General features: G+C 38.6%; 1 protein-coding gene across 1 annotated transcript; it reads right to left on the bottom strand.

Annotated features, from left to right (window-relative positions):
• Nucleotides 1–2,505: 2,505 nt before the first annotated feature.
• Nucleotides 2,506–9,088, bottom strand: LOC104080002 (tyrosine-protein kinase SYK; the record flags this gene model as incomplete). Its single annotated transcript, XM_009582250.1, has 7 exons — nucleotides 2,506–2,578; nucleotides 4,188–4,300; nucleotides 4,541–4,681; nucleotides 6,018–6,207; nucleotides 6,652–6,861; nucleotides 8,139–8,316; nucleotides 8,998–9,088. Coding segments are annotated over 7 exons (996 nt in total), but the record flags the coding sequence as incomplete, so codon positions are not given.
• Nucleotides 9,089–11,638: the final 2,550 nt, after the last annotated feature.

Here is an 11,638-nt window from a genome sequence, read left to right as displayed (position 1 = left end):
CCAGCCCAGTGTTGTTGAAAAGCAGTACCTTGGAAAGGCTTAGGTGTAATAACAATGTGTATTTTGGGAGGTTTTCCTGCTAGTCCTGAATAGCTCCAAAAGCAGCCCAGGCTTCAGTGGGCTTATCTGTCGTGTCAGGTACCTTTCAATAGGGGAATCTCAATCTTCCACAACAACCACAGTAATTCAGTAAATATGCACAGCATCAGCATTTTTTAGAAAGCACTTAAATATTAAAGGATTCTTGTTAAAACAACATATTTTGTAAAACAGTGTCTTTAACTTCAATTTTAAAACCTAATCCATTTATTTCACAATACTTTATATTCTCATTGTAAACTTTTATTACATAATAGTGAAGTTAAAAATAATTGAGTAACACCAGAAAGTGACGTTCACTCAGAAGAGGGGGGAAGAAATATTCCTCCAGCTTTGTTGCATCAGATAACACTTTTTAAGACAGACAGATAGACAGATAGATATTTATGTATGTATCTATATCAGGAAAATGGAGTACTGTCACTCACTGGCTAGTAGAGATTTGTGCAATTTGTTTGTAACTAATATCCCCATGAATGTACTAATTGCACATGTAGAGCCAACAATTTATCTGCAACAGGATTAAAGTGACAAAACTTCTACATATAACTATGGCTAACTTCTACACAAGCTCTTCTTGTAGAAAAATGTTTCTTAAAAACAAAACAAAAAATAAATCATCTTCAATATAAGTCACGTTTGGTCACATTTGAAACATGGTCTATTGCACTCAGTATCTTTCAGTAGCATGTGCTTTCTGAAGTGTGTTGCACTGGACACCCAAGATTAAACTACCAAAAATCACCAGGTATTTTTTGAAAAATAGACCATAAACTTAGTAAAAAGAAAAAAAATTACAGTAACTCCTACATTTTTTAATAGTCATCTCTTTTATGAAAATTATTTCACACTTTCTCACTGCAATTGCCCACACAGTTTCTTTGCTAGAGAAAAAAATATCACTGCATCTCTAAGAATACCCTGTTCACACAACAATTAAACACGTATGTTCTAACGAGCCATACGCAATAAATATATCTACCTCTAAATTTTATTCTTTATATTCTTCTCAAATCTCTATATCTAGTAGATGCAATGTATGTAGTCTCCTGAGATATACGTAAATGCCAGTAAAGTAGCTGCTTGTGAGGAATAAGTGATAGAAATTTTGATATCTATAATATTTAAAATGGGATTGGACAATCAAAGCATAAGGATAAAAATAGAATCAGAAGTTGATTACATTATTTGTTACTACCATTGCTATGCTTGCACATTAATGGAGATGCATGGTGCATTACAAAAGAGTGGTAAGACAAATACCTTTTCCTGAGATGCTCACAGGGATTAGTAACAGGACAAATACTAACATTTAGGAGTGGACAAAAGTAAAGTGGATGTCCATATGCCGGTTTTAAAATATTTGAGCTAGGGGTGAAATTTAACTTTAGAGGTGATAATTAACTTTAGAGGTGAATTCTTACAAATGGTTTTCAAGAAAGGTTTGAAAAAAGATAGAAATGGTTACTGCTCAAAACACAACACAAGGAGCTTTGGTAAACCCAAAGAGATACATGGAAAAGATATCTCTGGAGAAGGCTGAAACAGCACAGAGAAAGGAAGGTGCTGCTCTGTCACCTATCACTGTACAGCTGTCTTTTCAGGAATGCAGTGATGGAGTTTATGTTAAAACCCAGAATCATGGTCTTAAGTGTTGATACGTTTTGTTCCAAGATGAGAACAAGACCTTGAGTTCCCAGGTTTCACCAGGAAAAAAATAACTCCCTGAGGGATAGCTGGGCTTCCACATGAGATGAGGAACAAGAGCAGGTGATCACATTTAAATGACACAATGATGTTAGAAATTCACATCTCCCAGTTCCCCCCTGCCTACATTACTACTGAGAAGAATATGATTTGGTTTTAAAGCGGTTTGGCGGTAAAAATCAGACATGCTGTCAGTCAAACTGACTGACACACTTTCACAGTGAATTTCCTTCACAGTGAGAAATGTTTTTGCTACTCTTCTTTGGGGAGGGGGAAGGCTGGAACAACTCTTGATGCATTTGAGGGCTAAGAATATTAATAACAAGAATCTAAATCCCAATCTGCATTCAAATACAAGAGAGGAAGAGGGCTGAAAGACATTAAATAGGTTTTACATGACCACAAAATGTAATGTCAACAAAGCTGTAAATAAAATGAAATGGAATGTAGCAAAAGTATAAGCATCTGCTCTGATGTCCTTGCTGCTCACTTTGGGGCCTCTCCACTTTCAACACTCTATTTTGGGGCTGGATATTGCGCATAAGGCAAGAAAAGGCAACCCTACAGACACAGGGCTTAGCTCTGAGCTTTGCAGGGTGAAAGCGGCAGTACAAAAATGGAAGACGTTTGGTTTCGGAAACTGAACTGCTTCTCAGAGGGTGCTGGCTGGCGGCAAGGAAGCTGCTGTTCTTCATGCTCTTAGTGGGAAATGTCGTAATAGTAGTCACGTAATCGCAGCTCGACTGCAACAAATCCTGGTCGGTCATCAATGCTGTGGAAAGACGACAACTATCACTGCCTAGGAAGGAGAAAGTTGTAAAGGTGCGTGGGCCTTGTAACGCTTGGGACTTTACCTCAGTGATAGCTCATTTAAAGCTGCTCACAATATTTTAAGGCTACCAAAATGATGCTATAAATGAATACCAAGTGGCAAATGTCACTACAGAACATCCTGTCAGTGGATTTACTATCATGCCTGTTACTTTGTGGTTGGTGAAGGTTCTACAAGAAAGAAATGGTAAATCAGCTCCATTTCATTTTCTACTTCATTTACTTCAGCAATAATCTAGAGAAAAGAATACTTACAGTGCAATATCTGCCTTATAATGGGTACTACAGTCATACAGAGTGGCTTAGCACCACTGAGAGGAGCCTATGCATACGCTATATGGCTGCACTTTCTTTCCTCTGTATCTGCAACTCCTTGTTGATTTGGGAGAACACAATTAAACTGACAACAAGCCCTTACAACAATACATTACATTTTGAGATAGTTACACTGCCTGACTTGAGCCTTCTTTTTAAACTTTTTTTTCTTTTTCTTTCCAATATTGAAGATATTTGAGTACAAACAAATAAAAAGCAGCATGCTTTATGATATGCTTAATAATCATAACAAAAAATGATACCTTTCAGTCTAGAACTGTTACGGCATTCTTTGAGTCAAACCAAAAGGCAGAAATTATTTTATGGCTCCACATTCTTTCTAGAGTACTAGGTGTAATAAAACTAACAAAGAAGCAAGGTACTTAAAAGCGAAGTACCACAGCTCCTTAAATGGAACCCAGAGACCTTTGTTGGACACATACCTTGCGCAGATGGTGAACTGGAAGAATAAGTGACATTACAGTAGACTTTGGGTGCTTTATGGAGACCTTCCTACAGCTAAAAGTAACTTTAACAAAATAGCTTAAAATGATAAATCATAAAACATTTTTAATAAATTTTTGCAACATACTAATTAAAAAAGAATATGAAGTAGGCTTTCTTTTTTTTCTTCTCTATATTTCATAATTCTAACTTCTGAATTATTACCAATCAGAAAAAATGTTTCTGACATATTAGGTATGATCTGAAAAGATGTTTGTTTTGCCTCTCATTAATAGGAAGTCAATGTGGGACCCAATCTGAGTATATTCAGAAATGAGAGAAGAGAAAAATAGGTCAAAACAATTAATTATTGAGGAATGGAATGAATAATTTGGCAATATGACTTTGAAATTTTAATAAAGAAAAAGTCTTGGAAATGAAAATTAAACAAAATACAATCTAAAATGAAACAAAAATATTTGCTTAATTTTAAACTTTCTCTTCAAAATGCATCAGACCTACCTTTTTGTGGAATGACTTGCTTTTTATGATACCCTATCTTTTGTTCCAGCAAAATCAGCTGTACAAAATCAGCTTCTAGCAGTACACTCAATAACTCAAATAATTTTCACTCAAAAGTGCCACTGAATCCTTAATTTGGAGATTGTTTGTAAGCTAAACACCAGCTGAAATGATGTATTTTGCAATACGCTCCCCCCCTTCCTGGCTATTAACTAAGTAGATCAAAATACACTTCTATTTAAAAAGAGAGAGCACCACATCACACTCACTTGTATGTCCAACACAATTTCATTAGATCATAGACTTCTGTTGGACAGACTTCAGGACGTTCCATCCGTTCTCCTCTTTCAATCATCTGTGCAACTTCACCACCTTTCATTCCCTGGAACAGGGTGACCAAAACAGTCATCCAAGTTGCAAATGATTACAGCACACGTGCTAGTATAAAACAAATAGAGGCTTGGAGTTGATTTTTGGGCTATCCTTTGACTCATTTGTTGCAACAGATGGGGCACTAAGGCTTGCTTTGGCCTGCAATAACCCCTTTTAAGTAGGAAAAGGTATTGGTTCAAATTTGCTCTGAATTTTTACAGAAAAAAACCTGCCAGGTAGAACTACTCACCTTATATGGTTTTTGCCCATAAGAGAAAGCTTCCCACATTAAAACCCCAAAGCTCCAGACATCACTTTTGCTAGAAAATTTGTAGAAATTCATGCATTCTGGAGCATACCACTTGACTGGCCATTTTCCATGACTTTGTGCCTAAAATGAGTCATAACAGAAAGGAAAAATAGCAGGCTAGAGACAGTGGTAAGTAGTAAACAACATCAGAATTCATATAAGCCAAGTTAACTTAGATCCGCACACATTTGTACTAAGGACCCTAACATTTCTGATGCAGTTGGCATCAGAGAGAATGGGTAGCAGCTTCTTCAGAAGCGTTACAAAATTGTTCCTAATCTTCCACTTTCAAAATAATGCACTGAAATATGGTAAAGCAAAGCTTAGCTAAATGACCTGGTGTCACGTTTTTAGTGGCATTTAATTTAAAGTTGCTCTGTAAAAGTGAGATTTTTCAACTAGGCTCTCCACAGAGGGTAAGAGATACACATCCAGCTACACTGAGTCTCATTATTACTTGAAGTTGATGCTCCGTTTCAAAGCACAGCGACCGCCTTGCAGCAAAATGCAGTTTGAATAAATTATGCCATAACACTGTGTTACGACAATGCAAGTGTCAAGCTATCCCAGCACAGTGCTAGATCTAGTGAAAGAACCCCACTGCATTTTGTGGAGTTGTAAAGGGAATGGGCCTTTGATACCAATTCTCAAACCTCTGATAAGCAGCTCTGGCTAGGCTAGTGGCAGTGATTTAAGATGTTACTGCCTTTTCTAGCAGCAGCTACTATTCCCATAGGAAGGTCATCAGAAGGGAGTATGTGCTTGCTCCGCCTTTGCAGTGTTTCATGGTCTGGCTTACTAGTTTTAAACAGCTGATGAAAGGGAATAGACAGAAGGAAGAAATAATTTGAACTGCAAGAGCAATATATCAGAAAAAAAGAGGCAGACACGATTAGAGCCTTTGTCTCCCACGAATGTTTTTACCTTATTAAATGTGGCAGTTATTTCAGTCCCTTTAGCTGTACAGAGATCCAATGAATTTAAAACCAAGCTAAACAAATTCTGCTTAGATCAAATGATTATTTACCAATGGTATTCCTTCAAAAAACTCCCCAAATTCAGTTCTATGAGTCAATAATACAGTGTGCTAGCCTAAATTTTCCTTGGATATGGTGAAAACTGTAAATGCCCAAAAGTTCGTATCTGCAACAAAGACATTTCCCCCCTTTTATATGAGGGGGTATCTCATTTCCACCATAAATTTCAACCTTCTAATGACAAGTTTACTAAAAGTAACTGAAAGAGGTAAGCAAATAAAAGAAGGCACTAGCTTTTTCCTCCCTACACATCTCAATGTTGATCACGCATTTTGAAAATCAGTGACCTACTATCAGGCTATAAAATAATGGATGATACATATTATTTCTAATTTTCAACTATGCTACTATACAGCGTTCAAGTCTTGTGCAAACCTTACCTTATAATAATTTTCATCAGCACTAAGAGCTTTAGAAAGTCCGAAGTCACTAATTTTGGCATAATGTTGGGTGACTAATAGCACGTTCCTTGCAGCCAGATCCCTATGAACAAAGTTATTCTCCTCCAGGTATTTCATCCCCATGGAAACCTGATGTACCAGCTCTGTTATATTCTTCTCCGTGACATGTCTGAAAATCATAATTGAATTTTTAAGAGGTCAGGAGTTCATTTTCATGACTTTTCATGGAGTTCAAATATAAATCTTTATTATGAACTTCCCCACATCATACTAGGAACCTGATCCACTTATGTTTAGCTAAGCTTTAATTAGAACAGGCAGCACAAGAATGTCCTGAGCAAGATGATGTGTGATTATATCAATAAATGAGCAATTGAAGGACACGTGAAAATTCTTTCATTTATTCAAGATGCACTATTTTACCAGAAATATTCGGCAGTTAGGAGACATGTACAAGATAATCATGTCCCAGTGAAGAGTAGCTACAATGATTAATTATTACATTAACAACATGCCAATTTAAAATTGCCCTTAAAGAGGGAAAAAAAAAAAGGACCTATATCTTTTTTCCCCTTTGGATAGATCCTATGAAATGAAATCAAAGCTTACATACCTATTTTTTTGCAAGAATTTGTTTAATGGGCCAAGCTCAGCCATTTCCATTACTAACATCCAGGCCTCAGCTTCACATATGCCAATCATTCGGACAATATATGGGTTATCCAGTTGCTGCATTACATTTGCTTCTCTCAGTAATTCATCCTTTATGGCTGGATCATTACTCTCATTCTTAAGAATTTTTACAGCCACTGGCTTGGCACCCCTACAAAAAAGAATCCAGTTCTGGGATTAGTTGCTGAAAAATATGTGTGCAAATGCACACTATCTTCTTCTGATGTTTCTGTGCACATAGTACAAACTGTGACAAAAGACAGAACTGACATTCAGAGAGGAAAAAACCTGACTGTAACAGTAACATCTCTCTATCAAATGCCCAAAAGACAGCTAAGCCAGAGAGAGAGAATGGAAAGAACCTGAGAAAATTATAGTCATAAAAACGTCTTAACAAGCCTGAAAACAAATGTACTGGACAAAATTTTCTTGCCCATTCTGGCAAGAATGCCATAAAGCTTTTCTGGCAAGAAAAGCTATAAAGGCCTTTCTAAGCACTGAGGTGTTTTGGGGATGAGACTAGAACATGCAGCATTGCAAGACCCTAAGGCAGTGCTCTGAAAGCCTGAGAAACTAAGCCTACTCCTGCAACCTTCAGCTCGTACAGCTAAGTAAAAGAGTGACTGATAAGATTGACAGAGCTTAAGTGTGAAACAAGATTAGCAAATACACAAGCTGGGACCAGAGTCCTTCAAATCCCCCCAGACTGTACTGGAAAACGATAAATCCTTCCTGGCTCTGAAAACCTTGGTTAAAAAAATGCCACCAGCTTCAAGTGTTGAAAGCATATATGTAATCAGCCCAGGCACTTAACGAACTGATAACTTTTTACTATGAAAATGCACGAACAGTCAGGTGCTCCCACTTCTGCCAGTATAAACAGGGTCTGTTCCTACTGCAATTACATGATAAAAGAGGTCACAACATGTTCCTGAAAATCAACATTCCAGCTTCATGAAACAGGTATTTATCATACTTATTTTAGGTGAAAATCTCTTTGCTACAGGTAAGCTGTCCATAACACTCTACACTATTTCTCAAAGAGAGGTTGTGCAGATGGGAAATACTGAGTAGCATGACTGCCCATACAAACTATGGAGGAAGGCAGCAGACTTCCCACTCTACTATTCCCGACATGAGAGAAAATAGTCATAAGGGGCACTTTCCTACTTTACAGACAAAAATAATGTCTGGGAGGTGACTATGCTGCAGGCAAAGAGGTGTCTGCAAACAGAGGAAAAGAAAATGAGTGTATAGAAAATGAGTGTATGAGTGTATGTACAAAGAGAGAAACCAGTGAATGTTAGCCGGAATTACTTACGTATAGTCTGTCACCCCAAATGACATGCAAAGATTACTGCTGCTCCAAAAAATAAAGGCTAGAGCTTTTACATATTAGTTTCCATGAAAATACAAGGAAACACTTACTTTTTCATCTTATAGAACCCTTTCTTTACAGTACCAAAGTTGCCAGAGCCAAGTTCTCCTTCCTCCAAGGTTAACAAATTCCTGTCAAGAGTGACATTTTTTGGTTTCATTTCATCTGGATCAGCATATGGACTTTCATAGACCTCAGTATCCATGGGTAAGGCCTCTCTCTGATCACCTGCAGTTCAATCAATGAAAAAATTAGATGTTATATGAGACATTTTTGCTGCCACAGCTACTATATTTACCCTTTCTATGTTCAGGATCATCAGCGTGTTTGACTTAGGAGGGCATTATAAAGAAACCACATGCAGTCCAACTACAGGCACTTTAGAACACCCCAAAAGAGAGTGACCTCCAGCTGGCGACATACTCTAACTATTGAGCATCTGCATAATGTGAAACCAGGAGGTTCCTCGACAGAAGGAGGGTTAAAGGCTCGCCCTTCTCCTTAGTACTTCCCATTAGTTACCTCAGAAAATTCTTCACTCAGAATGCTGCCTTATATGTAGTTCATTCTTAGGCACCCATCCTTAATTGCATTTTACAGAAAGCCAGAGCACCAGCTTGGCACTGTGGCTGCAACAAGGCACAATTCTTTTTATGTAGTGAAAGGGTGCAGCTTTTAGAGTCAAGGAAGTAATAATCTTTCAGATTATTAAAAAGGGATTTCTGCTAAATGATTTTTTTTACAGATGGTGATGTCTGGCAGTTCAGCTACCGGGCTGAGCTATGATAGTGGCTATACCAATACACAACATGGTGTGAAATATATGCAAGAAAAAAGAAATATGGGTTGAGAAGAGATCTCTGGCATAAAGAAGGAAATTTTATTAATGACATAAATTACTCTGCCTACCTTTTTCTGCTCCTGTAAGACCTCTCTTCCTTTGCAGCACATAAGGATTAAAAGGTGCTTCATCAGGTGGGTGGCCAATAGTTGGCTGAAGCTGTACCACACAAATAGAGTTTTTATGTTTAACAATGAATAGGTAAGTTAAAAGCATTTTTTCCCCTGAGGATTATGGCATAATGATTGCAAGAGACATATAAGTGAGAATCAGAAAGTAAGAAAGGGATCCAACAAAGTTTATTTAATTCTGGAGGTTATTGCTTGAGTAAATATGCAGGCCAAATGAAACATACAGTGCTAAAGCATTAAAAATTATTGCAAATATTTCAGAGCATTTGATCTGAAAGAATTAACTGGAATGGGTCATGCACAAATCTTATTCTGCAGATATTAAATTTACATGCTCTTTTGAAATCTGCCTTATAACACAAGTAGTCATAAGGATTTCTCTTTAATCTGTCCTTCCTCCCTCTCCAAGTTCTCTCTCTCTCCATATCTAGGCCATAGTGAAATTCCTAGAACAAATGAAAACAAAAAATACTTCCCTGTTTCTCCTAAGAAACTGGGGTAAAAAGTAATTATTTTAATAGGCTTGTGTAACGTCATGGACAAACATCATGGACCAGATACTAGGCCAGTCTGTCTGCTCTGAGAAGGGAGAAAATGACCTAATTCTTACTGTACTTGAACATCTGGTTCAAATACAATCCCTCTGTCTTTACTCTTTGTCAGAGGAATACTATGGAGCACACAAACCACCCCAGCAGAAACACGGTGTGTTCTGGAGCTTCTTGGCTGAAGTTTGAGCCTGGCACAATGAAGTATAGATGAGAGAAACTTATAATCTGTTCTCTTCTGTCTGTGAACTGTCAGGAACTGGGAATTACAGAACTTTTTTCTGCGGTTTAGTCCCTTTTTTTTCTCAGTGTAGAAATTTTACTCTACTCATGAGTGACCTCACCCCCCTAAAGAGTGCTTTAAAAACATCGACACAAGTTTGCTCAGCTCAAATAGGAAACAAAGGTATATTGTACTTACAAAACACTGGATAGGGCTATTTTGCAAATATTTGCATATATAATTCTTCTTTTGAATAACTGAAACTTTCAGTGGCATAAGTTCCTGCCTGAAACAGTTGCGGTTTTCAAGCAAAGAGAAACAGAGCTTCAGAAATGTCCAGGAGTGAATTATTGGGTGCAATAGAAGTTTTATCAGTTGGAAACTGCATTTTATAGGGAAAATGCCTGACCCGGGTGGTACAGACCTTTAAATCATAATGAAGTGATCTGCCCAGTTGGATGAAGCAGAAACGGTTTCACTACATAGATTTTACAGCAAACCCCGAGTAGGAGGCCAGCACTCGGCAAGATTCTGAACTAGTGGGATGAGCATGGTGGCATCAGGGATGGTAAGGGTAATGTTTCTGACTTGAATTGCTCAGTCTTGTAGAACAGAGTTGAAAGGCCATTTGCTGCCAGGGCAAGCCACAAGAGCCCTGAGACCGTTCTGAGACAGATCAGAGATCAAACTGACCTGCCAATCTCACAAACAAGAAGGCAAATGAATGGTATAAACCAAGATATACAGGAGATAAAAGAAGATATGGGTGGGAGTGTTGATCTGCTCAAGGGTAGGAAGGCTCTGCAGAGGGACCTGGACAGGCTGGATCGATGGGCTGAGGCCAATTGTATGAGGTTCAACAAGGCCGCGTGCCAGGTCCTGCACTTGGGTCACAACAACCCCATGCAATGCTACAGGCTTGGGGAAGAGTCGCTGGAAAGCTGCCCAGAGGAAAAGGATCTGGTGTTATTAGTAAATAGCTGGCTAAATATGAGCCAACAGTGTGCCCAGGTGGCCAAGAAGGCCAATAGCATCCTGGCCTGGATCAGAAATAGTGTGGCCAACAGGAGTAGGGAAGTGATCGTGCCCCTGTACTCGGCACTGGTGAGGCCGCACCTCGAATACCGTGTTCAGTTTTGTTCACTACAGGAAGGACATTGAGGTGCCGGAGCGTGTCCAGAGAAGGGCAACGAAGCTGGTGAAGGGTCTGGAGCACAAGTCTTATGAGGAGCAGCTGAGGGAACTAGGGATGTTTAGCCTGGAGAAAAGAAGGCTGAGGGGAGACCTTATCGCTCTCTACAACTACATGAGGGAGGTTGTAGCGAGGTGGGTGTCGGTCTCTTCTGCCAAGTAATGAGTGATAGGACGAGAGGAAATGGCCTCAAGTTGCATCAGAGGAGGTTTAGATTGGACATTAGGAAAAATTTCTTCAACAAAAGGGTTATCAAACATTGGAACAGGCTGCCCAGGGAAGTGGTTGAGTCACCATCCCTGGAGGTATTTAAAAGACGTGCAGACGTGGTGCTTAGGGACGTGGTTTAGTGGTGGACTTGGCAGTGCTCGGTTAACAGTTGGACTTGATGATCTTAAGGGGCTTTTCCAACCTAAACGATCCTATAATTCTATGATTCTAATATCTAATATCTAATAGCTCTAGTTTTGTTTTTCTAGCCTGGTACACCTTGCCAGGTCTGCAAGTTAAGAACTGTATTTCCAAGACCTATTTCATACACAGGCCATTCACTAACTCAAAAAACCCCACTAAGATTGGAACTCAATCCTAAACCTCTCAAGTGATGGGCTGGCA

Source organism: Fulmarus glacialis, unplaced genomic scaffold (assembly GCF_000690835.1).
Source record: "Fulmarus glacialis isolate BGI_N327 unplaced genomic scaffold, ASM69083v1 scaffold51037, whole genome shotgun sequence".
Classification (NCBI taxonomy): Eukaryota; Metazoa; Chordata; class Aves; order Procellariiformes; family Procellariidae; genus Fulmarus; species Fulmarus glacialis.
Note: the sequence above shows the minus strand (reverse complement) of the source record. Positions and strands in the feature narration are given on the sequence as shown.